At 44.5% G+C, this 20853-nt stretch overlaps 1 protein-coding gene across 2 annotated transcripts in view; it reads right to left on the reverse strand.

The window, feature by feature from the left end:
* Nucleotides 1–20853, reverse strand: part of LOC308174168 (cGMP-dependent protein kinase 1) — a gene marked incomplete at both ends in the record, with an annotated part of 94729 nt that overhangs the window by 13637 nt on the left and 60239 nt on the right. For both annotated transcript variants that reach the window (XM_080549239.1, XM_080549238.1), the window contains 3 exons: nt 6765–6862; nt 9193–9270; nt 12407–12470. In XM_080549239.1, the coding sequence (XP_080405365.1) occupies nt 6765–6862; nt 9193–9270; nt 12407–12470 (240 nt within the window). The remainder of the gene's footprint in view (nt 1–6764; nt 6863–9192; nt 9271–12406; nt 12471–20853) is intronic.

The following is a 20853-nucleotide window of genomic DNA, read 5'->3' on the forward strand; positions in this document are numbered from 1 at the left end:
AACAGTATGTACTGTACTATCATTATAACACTGTGCAGTACATACACATTTCAAACTTTGGAAACACACTATAGCATAGTTGCATTTGACCATCATTTCAAACATCATCATGTTTCTCTTAAGAGAATCAAGACCTTTTTGATGATGATTTTATACCGGCAGAAGGTATAAACACAAATGACAGCCAGGTTCTAGTTCACATCACAACGGTTAATGAAAGATGGCCAGCGTTACTGTATACGGTCGGTGACATCATCAATATCCTCTTCTTCTGAGGATTCCTCTGAGCTGTCTCCCCAACTGCAGGAGTCAGAGTCCCAGGAGTCCATCCTCCTCCAGTCCCTAAACACTAACTCTCCATCCAGCTGAGCGGACACAAGCCAACACAAGCCTGATCTGTACTAGAACGGTAACAATACACTCTATACTTATTCTTAACAACAAAAGTTCACTATATTATCTTTGCCAAGACAGAGAATACTCTATGTTCGGTAAGTAGTCCAAAAACAAGACTTTTTTCAAGGTAAGTAGTCCAAAAACAATCTCTTTTCAAGATTTGGGGGAACTTGATTGTCCATCCAGACTTTTGACAACGGAATCAACTGACACTCTCTTGTTGCTAACCACACTCCCTCACGTCACAGTTTGTTGAGGTGATAATTCTTTGTCATGTTATCTGTCCTCCTCATGCCTTAATAGGGCGTGGGCATTGGGGGATATTTAGACTGAAGCAGGTGGGAGGGTATTAAGTGTACTAAATCCAGTCCCTGAGTGGTACATCCTAGTACATGTCATCGTTAACACCTGCTAAGTGAATTGTGACTGTGTGCCAAACAGTGCACCACTCCTCATACTGCCACTGTCAACTCCCAGTGTTGTTTTGGCAGACGCACCTGCCTCTCAAAACACAGACACACACACAGACACACACACACACACACACACACACACACACACATACATAAACAGTCTCTAATATCTCTAATCAGATAACGAGCTGAAACCTTGACCCTACCCATATGGTTGTCATTTGATGGTCATCATCCAACGTTCCATTGTTTATCATGGGTTGAAAACACGTCCAATAAACTGTTCATTCCAACCAACGTGACTATGTGACTAACCAACAACTATTCAAAAATAATGTCAATAGAACATTGTAAAAGCTACAGAGCTCCAGCGTTTTTCATTTGGACAATACAACCGTTGTATCACATCAGCGCGGTTAGTTTTTGTCTGTTGCACACCTGTGACACAATATTAAACGCCAACTGGGCAGCATTTGGATTATTTATGAACTATGGGTGATTCAACAGACAAAACAACGCACATCTCTGTGGGTGAAAATCTGGGAATGGTGTTATGGAGTATGTAACAATGACCTGCAGTCGTCAACACTGCACAGAAGAAGTGTGTCGATATTGGCTGTTAATGCACACTCGTTAGGGTTAGGGTTATATTCGGTTAATGCTTACTTCTACTTAGGGGATCCCTAAAGGGGGTCTATTACCTGTTCTCTCTGCTTAGGAATCAGAAGAAACATTGTAGCTCATTATAGTGTCCTGGTGTTCATACTGACCAGATTGATGTACATATGTCCACACACTGCTGTTAAACAACTGCTTTCCCTATCAAACCTTTCATAACATAACCACACACACACACACATGTGCATGCATGCACACACACAATGCAAATGTGCACACACACACACACACACACACACACACGCACACACACGCACACACACACACACACACACACACACACACACACACACACACACACAGCAGAGTTGCATGTGTCTGAAATATCCTTTTCAGCTGTCTAGCAGAGACCCAGTGGTGTTCATTTCCAGGGTTTGAATTGATCAGGTGATTAGCTGTTGATCTGATTTCCAGCGCACGGGGTTATGGGAGTTATGGGGAAATAAAGGGAGGGGTTGGGGATGCAGGGAGATACCAGCAACAATCACATTGTGTACCTACTCTGTCATCAACATCTTAAACAAGTTGACGTTTTCCTCTGCTACTGACTGTAACCCCACCACACACAGACACACACAGACACACACACACACACACACACACACACACACACACACACACACACACACACACTCATTGCTGAGAGAACAGACCTTGATTTGTAAATCATGTTTAAGGCCAGATCAAAGGCAGCGTCTTCAGAGTGTGAGGGAGCTATCAGGTTTCATATGCACAAACACTCATGTTTAATTCCTAATTAAAAAAACAAGGGTTGCAGGCCTCCTCCTGATGTCTGTGTGTGTGTGTGTGTGTGTGTGTGTGTGTGTGTGTGTGTGTGTGTGTCTGTGTGTGTGTGTGTGTGTGTGTGTGTGTATGTGTGTGTGTGTGTGTGTGTGTGTGTGTGTGTGTGTGTGTGTGTGTGTGTGATGGGGTTACAGTCAGTAGCAGAGGAAAACTTCAACTTGTTTAAGATGTTGATGACAGAGTAGGTAAACAATGTGATTGTTGCTGGTATCTCCCTGCGTCCCCAACCCCTCCCTTTATTAAAATACAGAGAAGTTGTGTTCAACCAGTCCCTGTCCCAGGCCACCATCCCACCCTGCCTGAAAACCTCAACTATCATCCCAGTCCCGAAGAAAAGCACAGTGAGCTGCCTAAACGACTACCGCCCGGTGGCACTCACACCAATCATCATGAAGTGCTTCGAGAAACTAGTCCGGGCCCACATACTCACACGCCTCCCGCCCAACCTGGATCCATACCAGTTCGCCTACAGAGCCCACAGGTCCACAGAGGACGCCATCGCGACGACTCTCCACGCCACTCTATCCCACCTGGAGAGGGGAAACAGCTACGCGAGACTGCTCTTTGTGGACTTCAGCTCCACCTTCAACACCATCCTTCCAGACAGGCTAGTGACCAAACTACTAGACCTGGGTCTATCACACTCTATATGTGCATGGATCAAGGACTTCCTGACCGACCGCCCCCAGAGGGTGCGGTGGGCCCCCACACCTCCACAGCCCTCAGACTCAGCACTGGGTCCCCCCAGGGCTGCGTGCTAAGCCCCATCCTCTACAACCTCTACACCTACGACTTCACCCCCGTCCACCCCAGCAACTCCATCGTAAAGTTTGCAGACGACACCACCGTGGTGGGATGCATCTCGGGGGGGGACGAGGCGGCGTACAGGGATGAGGTAGAGCAACTGAGCAAGCTGTGCAAGGTTAACAACCTGCTGCTGAACAAGTCAAAGACCCAGGAAATCATCGTAGACTTCAGGAGGAAAAAGTCCGAGATCCAGCCTCTGCTCATCGACGGAGAGAGCGTGGAGAGAGTCTCAACCCTCAGATTCCTGGGGGTGCACATGCAGGATGACCTGTCCTGGAAGGACAACACAAAAGCCACCATCAAGAAGGCACAACAGCGGCTATACATCCTGAGAGTCCTCAGGAAGGACCACAGCAAGCAGGAGATACTGGTGACCTTCTACCGCGGCGCAGTGGAGAGCACCCTCACCTACGGCATCTGCAACTGGTTCTCCAGCTGCACAACCGCGGAGAGAAATGCGCTACAGAGAGTCGTGAGAACAGCCCAGAAGATCACCGGCGCCCCCCTCCCCTCTCTGGAAGAGCTGTACAACACACGCTGGCTCAGGAAGGCCTCCAAGATCTCCAGGGACCCAACCCACCCTGGGTACGAACACTTTACCCGGCTGCCCTCGAAAAGGCGGTTCAGGACCATGGCCGCAAGGACAAACAGACTGAAGCTCAGCTTCTACCACAGGGCCGTCCAGGCCCTGAACACAGCAAAGACCTAGGTTCTGGGCCCTGGACAGTCTGGACGGATTGATGGCAGCTGCTGGACAGAAAAAATCAGGTGTAGTGCTGAGGCACAAATATGTACATTTCAAGCCTGCAAACTGTGACACTTTAAATAAATGTGCAATAACACTATGTGCAATATGACAACCCTAGTCGTCTATCTGTACAGTATAGTACAGTGGATAGTGTACATAGCCTTTATTTATGTAAACCAGCTCCTTCCCTTCTTGTGTTTTTTTAAAGGTTGACTATTGTTGGAATTGTGCAATACTGTAGGGGCCTCTCTCCTTTCCCGTAGTGACACATCATTTATATCCAGTACACAACGCAGAGCGAGTGTCCTTGCGGTTAGAGTGTCCACCAAGGTTGTCAGTTCGATCCCGGCCGAGTCGTACCAAAGACTATAAAAATGATACCCGATGCCTCCCTGCTTGGCACTCAGCATTAAGGGTTGGGGGTTGGGGGTAAGACCCTGTGACATACCAGCGTCATGTCCAGGGGGTGTACTTGTTCATCAAGCCGCCTCACACTACAGAAACAGGAGATAGGCTCCTGCCCTATGGGCCATTAGGCTCAAGAACCATCGGTTCTCAAGGCTACTTAATAAGACATAACGCATCAGAATCTATGGAAAGGGGTAGCCTCCAAGGCCAAATTCCATTGCAAGTCTATATATTTTCTATGCGAGATGAGACGCAGAGAGAGAGAGAGAGATACCACACAGAGAGATACTCCTAGAGAATTTCCAAGAAATCCTATTATAATCTATGAGCCAGTCCAACAAATATTGTTAATACAACCAGAGGAATTAGAAATCAATGAATATGATTCTTTTGAGTCTTTTCAGAGAGGCATTGATGATGATTTACTCATGTGCCCCATGTCTGCCCTCTCTGGCACTACATACAGCCCACACGCTTGACACACGCTTGACATGCCTCACATACATCTTAATGGTCTGTGATCTATCATCATGCATGTTTTTTTAGCAACACACACATAATGGACAGGGTTATGACCATCTGTTTACATATGTAGTATTATTTACTTAAACACACACATGCATGAACTATATATAGTATGGGCCTGTATTATCTGCCTTTTGACTCTGCTAGCAAGAGGTTTTTTTTTATGACATAACACATCTTTTGTCTTCGAGCCATATGTTTTGCCTCAGGAAGTGACTGTCCTTATATGGTCATCTTAGGATGACTTCCTGTGAATCTTCCCTGACCTTTAACCTGGAAGAACTTTAGCCCAGAGTGACATCATATGTGAGTGCCCTTTCTTCACACCTGGGCCAGGCTGCAGTGAATGTGATAGGGCCATTATTTGAAACTGTATTTACATATTAGTGTTGACAAATAGTGAGTGGGCGAAGGGGACTGCCCTTCTCCACCAGCCCAGCAAGCAGCTCTCATTATTCCAGCACCACCAGCAGCAGCTGTCTTTTGTAAACTGTACTTTGGTTTAACTCTAGAACAGCTGTGCCTTTTTATCTACTCAAATGACCCTCTCTTTTTCAATGCTAAGCTGCTATTTACACACAACGATCACTAGTTGGCCGCTTGTAAATTAGCCTGCTTCCTACACAGAAAAACTGCAAAATAGCTTTATACTAGCTTATCCTGATGTGATTTTGAAAATGTAGAACGCACATATCTAGGAAAAGTCATGAAAGGAGGGTCCTGGAATCTGATCGAGTGCATAGATATAAACATCTGTTTACTCACGGCTGCTTAAGTGTTATATAAATAGTCTTGAAACTCAGAAGTATATTCGTGATATATTTCCAACAAGTTACTTACACATACCTATAGTCTGTACCGTGGATGAGAGTCATGACATGGTTACCATTTCAATTTAGCACTGTGTGTTTAGCAGACGATCGTGTAAAAACAACTGTGCTGGTCTCATGTATACATTCTTGTCAATTAGTCATTGCTCGCATTGCCAATATTTGCTGTGTTACTTATGACGATCCACCAAGAGACTGAGATGCATTGATCGTCTTTCTTAATGCAGGTCAAAACTGAGCATTAAGGGAGTTGGCATCTCTCACCACAAGATGGCGCTAGCTACATCACATATTGTTCATTCACATGTGTCGTGCTCCTTTTGCAGATAGCCGACCCACCAACAAAGATGACAGTTGTGTTGATTTACCTATTGTTGTGCTTAAGACTATTCTAATTCCCCCTCTCCCTGTCTGTCATCAATACAGCCATCAGATAATGGAAAAAAAGCATGCTTCTGAAAGGCATTGATCTATTGTACCAAAAAGTATCTCTGGAGTTGTGGGCCAACCTGATGGATTGTGGGTAATCTTATGAGCCCTATAGAGTTGTGTGTTATGGTTCTTTTGGTGCTGTTTGTGGTTCATACAGAGAGGTTGTGGGTTCTATAGTTAATCTCTGGTGTTCAGTGTAATGGGCACATGGATTGGATTGAGGAATGGTATCAAACACGTGTACAGCCTCTACTCTACCAACACCAGCCTCCCTTAGCATCCCAATCCAAAAGTTTACAACCTTAATTCCCTCTTATCTGCTCTTCTTGACTCTTACTGATGTAAAGGGATTGGTTAGTAAAGTTACTAACCACAAGCAAACAGCTTATTGCTTGCAGCTTATTGCCCACACTTACCACCCATCAAATGTCTTTAGTTCGGAGTTTTCGGAACTGAAATGTAGCTATGTAGTAACAGCTACGGCTAATAATCGGGTGGGCTGTGGTTGGTTACTTGTGTGGCCGTTTTACCTTTCCTTCTTTCACATATCCCGATGAGTTGTTACTTAAGCAACAGCGACTACAAACACAATACAAAACCATCCCACACAGACAAGACAGAACGACATTAAGACAATAACACTAAGCTTGTGTTAAAACATGCTCAAGGGAGAAAGGAGAGAGAGCCAGGTAGATAGGTGGAGGGTTTAGTAGACAGTCTTACCCTTGCAGGGCCTTCTCCCCAAACCAGTCTCCCTTCCCCAGGCTGTGGAGGTAGACAGCCTCTCCTCCGCTAGGTAGGTCCTCCATGGTCACATTCACCTGTAGGGGAGGAGAGGGACGTATGCCATGTTACGTATTCAAGTTATTATATATATATATTTTTTATTATTGTGATAGAGATAGTAGAGATATGACAGGAAGGATGGGTGAGAAAGAGAGAAGGGACGACATGCAGGATATGTCCACGGCCGGGATCGAACCGGGAACCCTGCGGTTACGTGGTCAACGCTTAGTCCGCTACGCCACCTAAGCGCCCCAATCTTAGGTATTCAAACCCTCTCTCTCTCTATGGTCTTCTCCAGTGACACATGTGTTTATATGGTCCTCTGTGGCTCAGTTGGTAGAGCATGGTGCTAACAACGCTTAGATTGTGGGTCCGATTTCCGCCGGGACCATGTATACTGGAAAAACGTCGCTTTGGATAAAAGCATCAGCTTAATGGCTATATTATTATTCGATTCAATTGTTGAACTATCAAAGCATGGTTGAAGTCACTGTCATAATGTGTGTTGTGTGTTTAATGGAAAGCTGTGGGAGATCAGTCTCTGACAGTTTTTTTTTATCGAACCGTTTTCGATCCAGGTTATTCTCATTCAGATACAATCTCTTCCCTCAAGAGTGACCTGGCCTCTATTGACCGGCAGTATCTGTTACTGTACAGTTGGCTGATCAAACCATTAGAAAAGCCAGCCTGCAGAATGAAACTGATGGAAATCTTAGTGAATGTCGAATCGTTGACTTCTATGACATCTTGGACGATGCTCACCACCTCACTACCTGCATGACAACTGAGCGAAGGCCGTACGTAAACACTGGAGGGAGAGAAGCTACAGGGTTCTGGACGTTAGGCTTCATTAAGGGTTTCTCTTAAGGCTGCGTTCATGAATTCACTCTGGAAATCTCGATCAGCACTCACGGAATGCCTCTTGTCCAATCAAATTACTTGGTACTTGGGTATGACGTTGAACCCAGCATGCACTCCGGCGCTCTCGGAGCGAATTTACGAACGCAGCCTTAATTCATTAGCAGGTTCTATTCAGGTATGACATCACGTCCACCGGAAGGACATCATAATTCATAAATCTGAGAGACAGAGCAATGATTAGAAGAAGGGCAGGGGAAGGACGTGGAGAGAAACCACACATATATATATATATATAATTTATATATATCAGTCTCTGACAGTTTTTTTTATCGAACCGTTTTCGATCCAGGTTATTCTCATTCAGATACAATCTCTTCCTCAAGAGTGACCTGGCCACTATTGACCTACAGTATCTGTTACTGTACGGTTGGCTGATCAAACCATTAGAAAAGCCAGCGGGGGGCTGTGATTGGGCGGGTGGGTTGGAGGTTTTTGGCGGGAGGGACATTTGTGGGAGGAGGGGGAGGTGGGGGACTGTTGGGGTAAAGGGAGATTGGGAAGGGGAGAGAGGGGGGAGGGGTGGGTGGAAGGTTTATTGGAATTTTGTATTTCTACTGGATTTTTGTTATTCTATTTCTCTTTTGTTCATTTACATGAAATATATATATATATATAGAGAGAGAGAGAGAGAGAGAGAGAGAGAGAGAGAGAGAGAGAGAGAGAGAGAGAGAGAGAGAGAGAGAGAGAGAGAGAGATCTGGTCCCCTATCTGGTTTCAAACAGATACATCTTGATAATTTGATTGGTAAGGATATTTGACCTTATTTGGTTCCTGCTAGGACATAAGGTGTCATATATCTGGTGCATGGCCTGCTTCTCCAGTGCCCTCAGTACTTCCTTTCAGTACTGCACAAGTCCCACTGTAGGGAGCTTGTCTTACAAAACAATGATGATGATGATGATGATGATTAAATCGGACATTATATCTGATGTTTACGATCAACAATCATGATGAAACTAGTGCCTAATTGATGTTGCTAAGAGTAGAATGGTATTTCACCATTGCTCTGTATGATAGTGTTCTTCTTTGGCGTATGGGTTGTTGTTTCCTCTCCACTCCACCAGGCTCGGGGCCGAGGGGCTACCCTTTTACCACCCCGAGACCTGGTTGAGGGGCTCACCCGGGCTATATTTCTGGACACCCCTCCAGAAGCCACGTCATCGTCTCGTCATCTAATACCGACAGACCATGCATCCCGTTGGGTGGGTGGTACACCGGGCAATCCAGGATAACATGGTCTGCGGTTTGGTCCTGATAGTGTTTGATAGTGTGAAAAAGAGGTGCATGTGTGAGTGGCACGAAGGTGCTTGCTTGAGAGGTGTTAATGATAATGACAATGATGAGGGTACAAGTGAGTCATCTTTTCCTTTCCTGTTCTGATGAGGACAATTATTCATTAAGCACAGTCCATTTGTAATGTTCACGACTCAAATGACGATCTCACCTTTCCCTTACTGATGATGAAGAAGGTGTCTCCTCTGGCCCCCTGCCTGATGATGTACTCTCCATCCTCGTAGTGCGTCTGTGAACAGAGGAGAGGAGGAGAGGAGAGAAGAGATCGGGGGATGAGAGGAGAGGAGAAGAAAGAAGAGGAGAGAAGAGGAGACGATACCAGAGGAGAAGAGGAAGTAAAGAGAAGAGAAGAGAAGAGAAGAGAAGAGAAGAGAAGAGAAGAGAAGAGAAGAGAAGAGAAGAGAAGAGAAGAGAAGAGAAGAGGGGTGAGTCATCCACACACCTCGAGTCTATTACCTGCCCGGGGGTGAGACACTTTTTGCCTTTGCATGAAAGTGTTCCCCCAGGATGTTCCTCTCAGCCCTTGAAGCAGCACTCATATCTGACAGCTGAAACTAGATCTGTGAGATGACTGCAAAGACAACTCACTCAGAGAACGTGAACATAGAACAGACTCATAGAACAGATGCACACACACACACACACACACACTCACACACACACACACACACACACACACACACACGCACACACACACACACACACACACACACACGCACACACACACACACACACACACACACACACACACACATACACACATACATACATACACACACACCCAACCACCCACCCACACACACACACACACATACACACATACATACATACACACACACCCAACCACCCACCCACCCACCCACCCACACACACACACACACACACACACACACACACACACACACACACGCACACACACACACACACACACACACACACACACACACATAGGATTATGTGCCGCCCTGATACATACATGAGACTAAGGTTAACTGTATAACATGTAGCAGCAGTGGGTCATCACAGAGCTGTGTTCACTAACACACTGTGAATCATCTGCCTCACTCAGGCCCCTTAACACACAGACCATGACACCAGACCTTAACACACAGACCATGACACCAGACCTTAACACACAGACCATGACACCAGACCTTAACACACAGACCATGACACCAGACCTTAACACACAGACCATGACACCAGACCTTAACACACAGACCATGACACCAGACCTTAACACACAGACCATGACACCAGACCTTAACACACAGACCATGACACCAGACCTTAACACACAGACCATGACACCAGACCTTAACACACAGACCATGACACCAGACCTTAACACACAGACCATGACACCAGACCTTAACACACAGACCATGACACCAGACCTTAACACACAGACCATGACACCAGACCTTAACACACAGACCATGACACCAGACCTTAACACACAGACCATGACACCAGACCTTAACACACAGACCATGACACCAGACCTTAACACACAGACCATGACACCAGACGCTGACCCTTGTTAAATATGAACATTCAATATCACACCTATGGGAGAGATTCCAATGCTGAACCAGAGCAAGTACGTTAGTCTAAAGAAAGTGAAACAACAATCATCACATGTAAGACTTGTGACTTGTAAATAAGATGATTCATGGTCTCTATACCGTCACTGAAGGAGTAAACATATATTTTTCTTATTGCTCTGCTTTGCTTGATACAGACAGAAGGTAATGAATGAATGAATGGACTTTATTGTCATTGCTACAGTACAGGTACCAAACAACGAAATTTAGGAGGGGTGGCTCCCTTGGTGTTAGGAAAAAAAAAAAAAAACTTTAAAAAAAAAATCACAAGAAGGGAAGGAGCTGGTTTACATAAATAAAGGCTATGTACACTATCCACTGTACTATACTGTACAGATAGACGACTAGGGTTGTCATATTGCACAATAGTATTATTTCACATTTATTTAAAGTGTCGCAGTTTGCAGGCTTGAAATGTACATGTTTGTGCCTCAGCACTACACCTGATTTTTTCAGTCCAGCAGCTGCCATCAATCCGTCCAGACTGTCCAGGGCCCAGAACCTAGGTCTTTGCTGTGTTCAGGGCCTGGACGGCCCTGTGGTAGAAGCTGTTCTTCAGTCTGTTTGTCCTTGCTGTCCTAATGTTTCCAGCTGTCATGTTTCAATGTCAAGTACCTTCATAATTCGATGGTTTTTATATCTCTCTGATTATGGGGATGTCAACCTTTGAGTGCGATTCATTGCTGTTCAATAGAAAAGTGCCTGCTTTGTGCCTGAAGAAGGTCTATGACCGAAAGCTCACAATAAACAACGTTTTTGCACAGGTTGGAGTGTGCGGATGAATGCTGCTTTTTTTCACTCTATGTTCAATGGAAAATCAAACCTGTATTATGTGTCATGCTAATAAAGCATCATGCCTTTTGTGTTGGCAGATGAGACCGTGTCCTTGGGATGGTTCGTGGAAATGAAATTGCTTCATTCTCCCATCACTCCGTCCAGTTCAATCCAGGCCAGGTTGTCTAATCTAAACATCTCCAGACCATTTACATTTACATTTACATTTTTGGCATTTAGCAGACGCCTTATTCCAAAGCGACTTACAATCAATACATTTGAATACTAAGCATGTGAATCAAGAGTACTCTAGCTCGGGCCCGGGGCCACTGATAGAAGGAAAAACCTTCTCCCTATTATCGCCTTCTACTAAAAAAAAAGACCTCCATGTGGACCTACATGTGGAGTGCTGTACACACCGTTCCACAGAACCTGTAGTGGTTGTGTTATTTGGTCTGGAAAAAACCCTTGTGTTTGACATGCTAGACATTCCTGAAGAATTGGTCAGATTGTCCATTTTATTAATATTAATAAGGTACCGTTAAGTTAAATACATGGAACATTCGGAAGAAAAAGCCATTAAGTTGTACTGTAGATAAGTGCATAGATTTGCATAGCTTAGCTTAATAATTGCTTTCTCGGTCCTTAAATGAATGCTCCGAGATAGAAATTGGGACCACTTTCCTGTGAACACCGGGAGATGTGTAAAAGCCTGCTGCACCACAGACTAACTGTCTAAAGATGTGTGTAGCCAGAAGTAAAAGGTTATTTCAGTATCTTATCCACATGGTTACCATAGAGTACCCAGCAACAGCCAACATTCTGAACTCTCAACAATGCACACAGTTCAATACCCCCCCCCCCCCCACACACACACACACACACACTCTCTCACACTCACACACACACACACACACACAAAGTGCAGTCCATATAAGTGCAGTCCACACACACACACACACACACTTTCTATAGAGCACCTACCTCTTCAAGCACATCAGCGAGCTTGCTTAGAATCTCCTCCTGGAGGCCGTGGAATGTCGGAACACTGTAAGAGAAAGAGATGGAAAGAATGAGAAAGGAATCAGGAGTTCAACTTAACTGTGAGAAAAAGAGAGAAAAAGAGTCTCCGTTTGTTACGGTTGCTCTGTTTCGCTTTAGTAAATGTAACACAGCGATACAATATACATGTTGTCATGTGTGCAGACATTTTTCTGAATGTATATTTTGACTGTACATGTTTGTCTTGTTAGTATAGATATGTGCATATCTCTAGTCACACATCTGTGATTGCCTGTGTCAGATAGAGGTTGAATAATACACAACATGAGATTCAGATGTTTGTTTGTGTTTGGTTTCCTGGCAGTAGCATGAATACTATCTGGCTGTTATCAACGCACTCAATAAAAACTGGCCAATGCCTGTCAAGGACGGGGAAAATAACCCAGGCATGGGAACAAAGGGCTTTATCTCTCCATAGCATCTCTGTGTTTCTGCATCGCCTCCTCCCTCTTATTTTCCATGCTTTATTGCAGTAATCAGGACCATCTTGGCTGGTCACTGCTCCAGCTCCTGTTACTCTATAAAGGCCAGGCCAATAGACACTCACTTGCTGAGTATGGGAAACATATGGGACGTAAAAAAATAAATAAATAAATGAAATCATTGAAGTTAACAGAAAGGTTGTGTTCTAGAAACGTTTCTAATCTAACAATTGAACGATTTTAAGTGGGCAAATTACATCATCATGTTCTTAGCGTTTTAGATTCGTGCTGGTGTAATGGTGTGTGTGTGTGTGTGTGTGTGTGTGTGTGTGTGTGTGTGTGTGTGTGTGTGTGTGTGTGTGTGTGTGTGTGTGTGTGTGTGTGTGTGTGTGCGCAAGCTTCTCAGTCTTAGTCTTGCTCTTTATTCTGAGACTGATAGCTGGGGGGCACCTTGTTTATCTAAAGCCTTTCCTGGTGCAAAAATGGAGAGCGATCCAAGTTTCACTTTGCTAGGCCACATGCTAGAAGAGCAGGGGGATGGGCTGGGGCCTCCGAGAGGTTGAGTATAGTTGAATACAAACAGTTGATAGAAAAAGTGATACTTTATACCAGATACAAAAAGTAAGTAAGTAGCCTTGAGAAGCGATGGTTCTCGAGCCTAATGGCCCATAGGGCAGGGGCTTACTCATGTTCCCGTAGCGTGAGGTGGCTTGATGTACAAGTACACCCCCCTGGACATTACGTTGGTATGTCGCAGGGTCTTATACCAAATACTCTCTTCAAATGTCGTAATCAGTGCCCTTCCTCCTCTCGCAGGGAGAGCTAATGTATCATTTCGATGCAGACACAGAATGAATACAGGTTGGCTCAAGTGGAACAATTTGTTTACTATTAAACACCTACCATCACAGAGTAATCACAATCACTAGACCCTAACAGAGGTAGAATTTCACATCGTTTCATTAGATATCTCTCTAAATCTGTCTCAATTCTAAGATATGTTTAGACAAACTTGGGCTCTCTGGAAATATAGCTTTGTGTCAGGAGTTAGTTAGCGAATGCTATTGCTCTGTGAAACGCCCTCTGCTAAAAAACACTCCTGCAAACTTGTCCTCTGCCATGACAATGAAGTTGAATCTAATCTAAACAATAATGTCATATAATTATCGTATTGCTCAATTGTATCTCGCCTCATTGTTTCCTTTCATAAATATCACCATTCTTGTTTTCTCTCTGTTGACATGAGTGTGCTCTCCAGTCATCCCTATCCCAGTGTGAGTGGGGCATCATTGATTGATTGACACCAGCTGTGTGACATGAATGATTGAGCCAGCTGATCCTATATATGTGACCATTCCCACAATAAAAGTTGCTTCCTTGATAACATGAACCCTGTCTGACAGCGTATGATTCCTCCGTTCAGTGTGCAGTCCGATCGTTATGGTCTTAGCCAATACGCAATAACCAACGTTGAACAGGTTCTGGGCCCAGAGTGCTACCATGGCGAGACAATCGGAAAGAAGTTCGCGTTGGTCTCGACTTGCGTTTGACGGAGATGAGGAAAGGTACGAACTGTGGGAAAGAAAGTTCATGGGCCATCTCCGGCTACAGAAACTGAAAGACACTCTCAAAACAGACCTTCCCTTAACTCAGGAGTTGAGAGAAGATGAAAAATGCAGAGCTTTACGCAGAGCTCATTCAGTTTCTAGATGACAAAAGTTTGTCGCTCATAATGCGAGACGCACCAGATGACGGACGAAAAGCCCTAGAGATATTGCGCAATTATTCTGCGGGTTCAGGGAAGCCAAGGGTTCTAAGTCTCTATACAGAGTTGACCACGCTCTCGCTCCGTTGAACGTTCGAAAGGTTTGAAAGTTCGAAAGGTTTAAATATCCTAAAACCGTCATAATTCCGTTAGCGTCTCGGTGGTCTTGTGGTTACGTCCGAGAACAATTAGCGGTTCTGGCCTATTTTAAGGTCGCAGATACGAGACGGCACTATGAACTTGAGTGCGACCTGTATGTCAGAACCTTGATCTGGACCTGTATGTGTCCGACCCTTGATCCATAACAATAAAGCCAGATCAACCACACTTTTTGATATTTATTGACCGTGAACTGTCTTCTCAAGGCCATGTCATCTCAAGGTCGCTGGTTCGAGTCCAGCCGCGGACAGAATCTTCAGAATGTCGTCTTCTTTATTTTGTCACTGATATTTACAATTGTAAAAGAAAGTCCTTTTTTATGTTGGTGTCTCTCAGCTGAAGAGTGTTTTATTTTTTTACAGGTATTACTGCCTGTCATCCCTGCTCTCTCTCACCCATCTTTCCTGTCAATATCTACTGCCTCTATCCCATTAAAGCAGAAATGCCCTAAACATTGCGTCCATAGTTACTAACTGACGCTAGGAGTTAGAGCTATAGTTCTGATAGGTCATAGTCATAAACATGCTCACACTGATCGTTAGCCTAATGAATAATAGCCGGGCTAGCATTAACGTCAGCAGAGTTTACCAGCGGTAAAGAAGTCGCATAATATATAAGACCATGAGTATTTCTCTATTCTTTAGAGAAATAATACCTGTGAACTACAGTAAGTTATAGGCTAGCTCTCGGGTGATACGCACTCCCCCCGCCCACGCCGTCTAAGTGCTATCCCTTATCACTTATCAGACCCCTGAAATGCCCCTCATGATCTTCATATGACGTGATATGATATCCCTTCAATCCCTCAATGACCCCCTGGGACTCCAATTAAAATATGGAAAGATATCGGCCTACATAGATGCACAATATCAAGCTTATGGGTCGCAAATGGGTTACAATGGTCCTGGACAAATCGTCTGCTAAATGACTGTAACCCCTTAGGCGACATTTGCACTTGATCAAATAGGCTAAAGACTACAAAATAAATCACATAGCCTACGAAACATGCATTGATTTATAGGCCATGCCGTTGACAGATATACATGTATTTACAACTATATACGATTCAATGCGTGAATCTCAGTTCATTTGTATTTCTATCATGCTTTTCATTTCGTTTTGTTCTGTGTTTAGAACAACAAAATATGGTGTCTGGAAAGTCAACCTATGCTTAACTATGGGCTAGCTAGTTTGCTTACAAGCAAGTGATTACGAACAACAATATTGACAGCAGAACTGCTCCCAGACGCGATCAGAATTGTAAAACAATTAACAAAGGCAAATAATAGCCATATAGCCTATAGTTGACAAAAGTTTGTCGCTCATAATGCGAGACACACCAGATGACGGACGAAAAGCCCTAGAGATATTGCGCAATTATTATGCGGGTTCAGGGAAGCCAAGGGCTATAAGTCTCTATACAGAGCGCACAGCGAACAGACATTGTGTGCTACAAATGTGGCCAAAAGGGTCATATCAAAAGGACCTGTCGACACAAGGTGTGGTGGAACCACTGTAGGAGCTCCACACATCAAGGAGCCGCCTGCAGAAGGAGACCGGACCAGGACGACGCGCGAGGGGTGTCCGAGCAAGTGAGTGGTCATGACAACACTTACGCGTTTCTGGCTAAGGACAAGCCAGGACGCAGTGTTACGAGGGGCCTGATGGTGGACACCGGTGCGACTGCGCATATTATCACCGACCTGGCCAGGTTCAAGGTGTTCGATGACGGTTTCCAGGCCGAGACGCACTGCGTAGAGCTGGCGGACGGCACGAGGAGCTGGCGGGGTCGCAGAGCGCAGAGGAGATGCGGAGGTGTGCTTGATGGACAGCCGAGGGAGGCGACTGACTACAACGCTGCAAGGGGCGCTGTACATCCCCTCATTCCCCCAGGACATCTTCTCTGTGAGAGCAGCCACAGACACTGGGGCAACTGTGATCTTCAGAACAGGAGAATACATCCTACAGCACAGAGACGGTACTGCATTTCACATCCATGAGCATAATAGACTATATTATTTGCCCACAGTGGATGACCAATGTGATCAAAGTAAGAGCTGTTTTGATCTAAAGACATGGCATGAAATTCTAGGACATTGTAATTTTGAGGATGTTCTGAAACTCCAGAATGTTGTTGATGGTATGTCACTTAAGGGAAAAATTGATAAGTCTAACCTGAACTGTGAAGTGTGCACTCGGGGAAAGTTTGTACAGAGCTTCAACAGGAAGCCTGATAGAAGGGCCAAAAATGCTCTAGAGTTGGTGCACACAGACCTAGCGGGTCCAATTGACCCAGTGTCCATAGATGGACATAGATTTGCACTTTCGTTCACAGATGACTATAGTAGTACTGTGTTTTTCTACTTTCTTAAGCACAAGAGTGATACTGTACAGGCGACAGAGCAGTTCATAGCTGACACCGCCCCGTATGGAAGGATCAGACGTATCAGGTCAGATAATGGTACTGAATTTACAGGGAAAGAGTACCAAGGGCTACTGAGAAGAAATAGTATCAGACATGAGACATCATCTCCATATTCGCCACATCAGAATGGCACTGCAGAACGCCAGTTTAGGACTCTCTTTGACATGGCTCGATGCATGTTATTAGAGAGCAAGCTACCCAAGGTGTTATGGCCTTATGCAATACAGACTGCATCTGTAGTGAGAAATAGGTGTTAACAATCGCACAAAACAGACACCTTACATGATGCTGACAGGGAGACGTCCCAATATGTCTAGGATGCAGAAGTTTGGAACGGTGTGTTATGCCTACAAACAGGATAAGAAAAAGCTAGACCCAAGGATTGAGAAGGGCTTCTTTGTAGGGCATGACAAGAAAAGCCCAGCTTACCTGGTTTTCTATCCTGACAGTGGAAAGGTGAGGAAGCACAGACTGGTCAGATTTATGCCAAAGACGATGGGTGAGCAGCAGACACAGACTGAGATATCAATAGATGATGAGGACTGTGATGTGCCACAAAGGGCCAGCACGACTAAGCAAAGGGACGCGAGTCCAAAGACAGCTCAAGAGCATATTCCTGTGACCAGGCCCGAACAGGTGCAGACTAGGGAGAAACAGGAGTCTCCACGCTATCCTCCCAGGGAGAGGAAGAGACCAGATTATTTTGGGGACCGTGTATATGAAGTAGGAAGTCAGGACCAGGCACAGGTAAACATTGATTACTGCTACAAAATGTTGTGTAACGTACCTTTGACCTACAGTGATGCAGTGAAGTCACCCAAGTCTAGAGAATGGGTCAGTGCTATGGACGACGAAATGCAATCATTGAGAGAGAATGGTACGTTTACTTTGACTAACTTACCCCAGGGCAAAGTTGCAGTGGGGGGTAGATGGGTGTATACAATCAAGAAAAATGCAGATGGTTCAGAAAAATACAAAGCACGATATGTTGCAAAAGGCTACAGTCAGAGAAGGGGTGTTGACTATGAAGAGACCTTTCCTCCCGCAGCCGATTTAACCAGTGTTCGAGTGTTGATGCAAAAAGCAGCACAGGAGAATTTGATTTTACATCAAATGGATGTTAAAAATGCCTATCTTCATGCACCGATAGATTGTGAGATATACATGGAACAGCCAGAGAGTTATGAGCAGACATCTGGCACAGAGACAGTGGTGTGTAAACTAGAAGTCACTGTATGGTCTAAAACAGTCTGGCCGAAATTGGAACCATTTATTACATGACTATCTAATGGTGAATGAGTTCGTGCAAAACCCTGCAGATCATTGTGTATATACTAAAGAAACGGAACATGAGAAAGTGATCATGATTATATGGGTCGATGATTTGGTTATTGCTGCCAGTAACGAGAATGCACTGAATGTTGTAAAAGAGATGCTCTCAAAGAAATTTCAGATGAAAGATATGGGCAAATTGACACATTTCCTGGGAATTGATTTTGAACAGTGTGATGGATGTGTAACAATGTCACAAAAGCAGTGTGTAAAGAACATGCTAGAGAGGTTTGACATGCAGAACTGTAAACCCAGATCGACGCCTTGTGAGCAGACACTCAATTACACTGAAGGGGCAGGATTAATGAGTGATGTCACTCGGTACAGAGAGGTGGTCGGTAGCCTCATCTACCTGACTATGTGTACTAGGCCAGATCTTTGTTTCATAGTGAGTAAACTGTCCCAGTATTTTACCAAACCAACCGAGGAGCATTGGGCCACTGCCAAACATGTATTGAGGTTCTTAAAGGGCACCAGTGATAAAGTGTTGTGTTACAAAAGGTGTAACTCTGATTTGAGATTACAGGCTTTCAGTGATGCTGACTGGGCAGCAGATGTCACAGACCGTCGTAGCACAACAGGTTACTGTGTTAGTCTACATGAGAATGGTCCATTGGTCTCATGGAAGACCAAAAAGCAACCAACGGTGGCGTTGTCCACATGTGAGGCGGAGTACATGGCATTAGCTGCAACCACCCAAGAGTGTTTACACCTGACTCAACTGTTGACACATATGGATGCATGCAAGTATGCACCACCCATTGTCCATGAGGACAATCAGGGAACGATTGCATTAGCTAAGAACCCAGTCCGCAGACAAAGATGCAAACACATAGATATAAAGTACCATTTCATCAGGTCTACAGTACAGAATGGACAGATCTGTTTGCAATATTGTCCCACAGATCAAATGGTGGCTGATGTGTTTACCAAACCAGTAACTAAGGACAAATTGGTTAGGTTCACAAAGGTTATGTTTGGGAGAGAAACCACATCAGTGTGAGTAATGAACAAGCGGTAAATTTTTGTTTTTGTTTTCTTGCTTTATTTTTTCAAAGTGTTAGAAGAGAATACCAGTGAAAAACTGAAGACTGTTTGTAAATGATGATGATGATGTATATTCTTGTTTCACAGGAGAGGAACAATATCAGTGCCAGCTTTTGTTTGTTTGATTGATGGAATGACAGCCCCAAAGAGTGTTATGGAAATTGTAGGCTACTGATTGTTACTGATTTATTTTTCTCTCCATCTTAGATTGGTCAGGTGAGAGCAAGTGGGGGTGTTGACATGAGTGTGCTCTCCAGTCATCCCTATCCCAGTGTGAGTGGGGCATCATTGATTGATTGACACCAGCTGTGTGACATGAATGATTGAGCCAGCTGATCCTATATATGTGACCATTCCCACAATAAAAGTTCATTCAAAATGATTATCATTATTATTATTATTTAGCAATTTCAACATGTCAGCCCTGCAAACACAACCTGCTACAAAGATGGATGCCCTCCGTCTCCAGACAAAGCGTTATGCTAGGGACCGATGTGTATTCCCAGCATAGCCTGTCTCCATTATCAGGCAGAATATAGCTGGGATGTCTCTCTACATTGATTGACCTCACAATGTCATGACTGAGCACATCTCCTGATGCATTAAACGGCTGACCAGTTTCCTCTTTTCACCTCCACTTATAACTCAAATATGTAGCTGTGAGAAATTGTTATCAGTTCACACACAGACAGTAACACAAATACAGATATGCATACAGTACACAGTAGACACACATGCACACACACACACCGAGTGAGAGTTGGTGTGGCGGTGAAACATGACATGTATTCAACTTGCAATGTTTCCTGCAGTGCTCAGTTGAAAAGAAACAAGACCACTAAACATGAATACAATTCAGATGAAACCTTTCTGTGGTGTGGATAGATGTTGTCTGGGGGTATTTTTCTGACAACCGAGCAAATACACAAATTAAGACGCTGACAGATTCATCCATCTGGGAATAAATTGAGATGAGAGAACGGTAACGCAACAAAGCGAAAGGTGCGATTCCATTTGTATCAGTATAATTACAATGTAAGACAACACTCAGGAATAATATCGAGAGACAGACAGAAAGAGAGAGAGAGCCAGAGGGTGGGGTTGGGGGGGGTGAGGTGGGGGGGGGGGAACAGTGCACTTTCAAGGGAACCTCATCCATCCGCATAGTGCGCTCCTCTCTCCCTCTCTCTTTTGATGGCAGGTTCCTTTTATCCCACGC

This window comes from Nansenia antarctica (genome assembly GCF_963989245.1).
Source record: "Nansenia antarctica genome assembly, chromosome: 19".
NCBI classification, from domain to species: Eukaryota; Metazoa; Chordata; class Actinopteri; order Argentiniformes; family Microstomatidae; genus Nansenia; species Nansenia antarctica.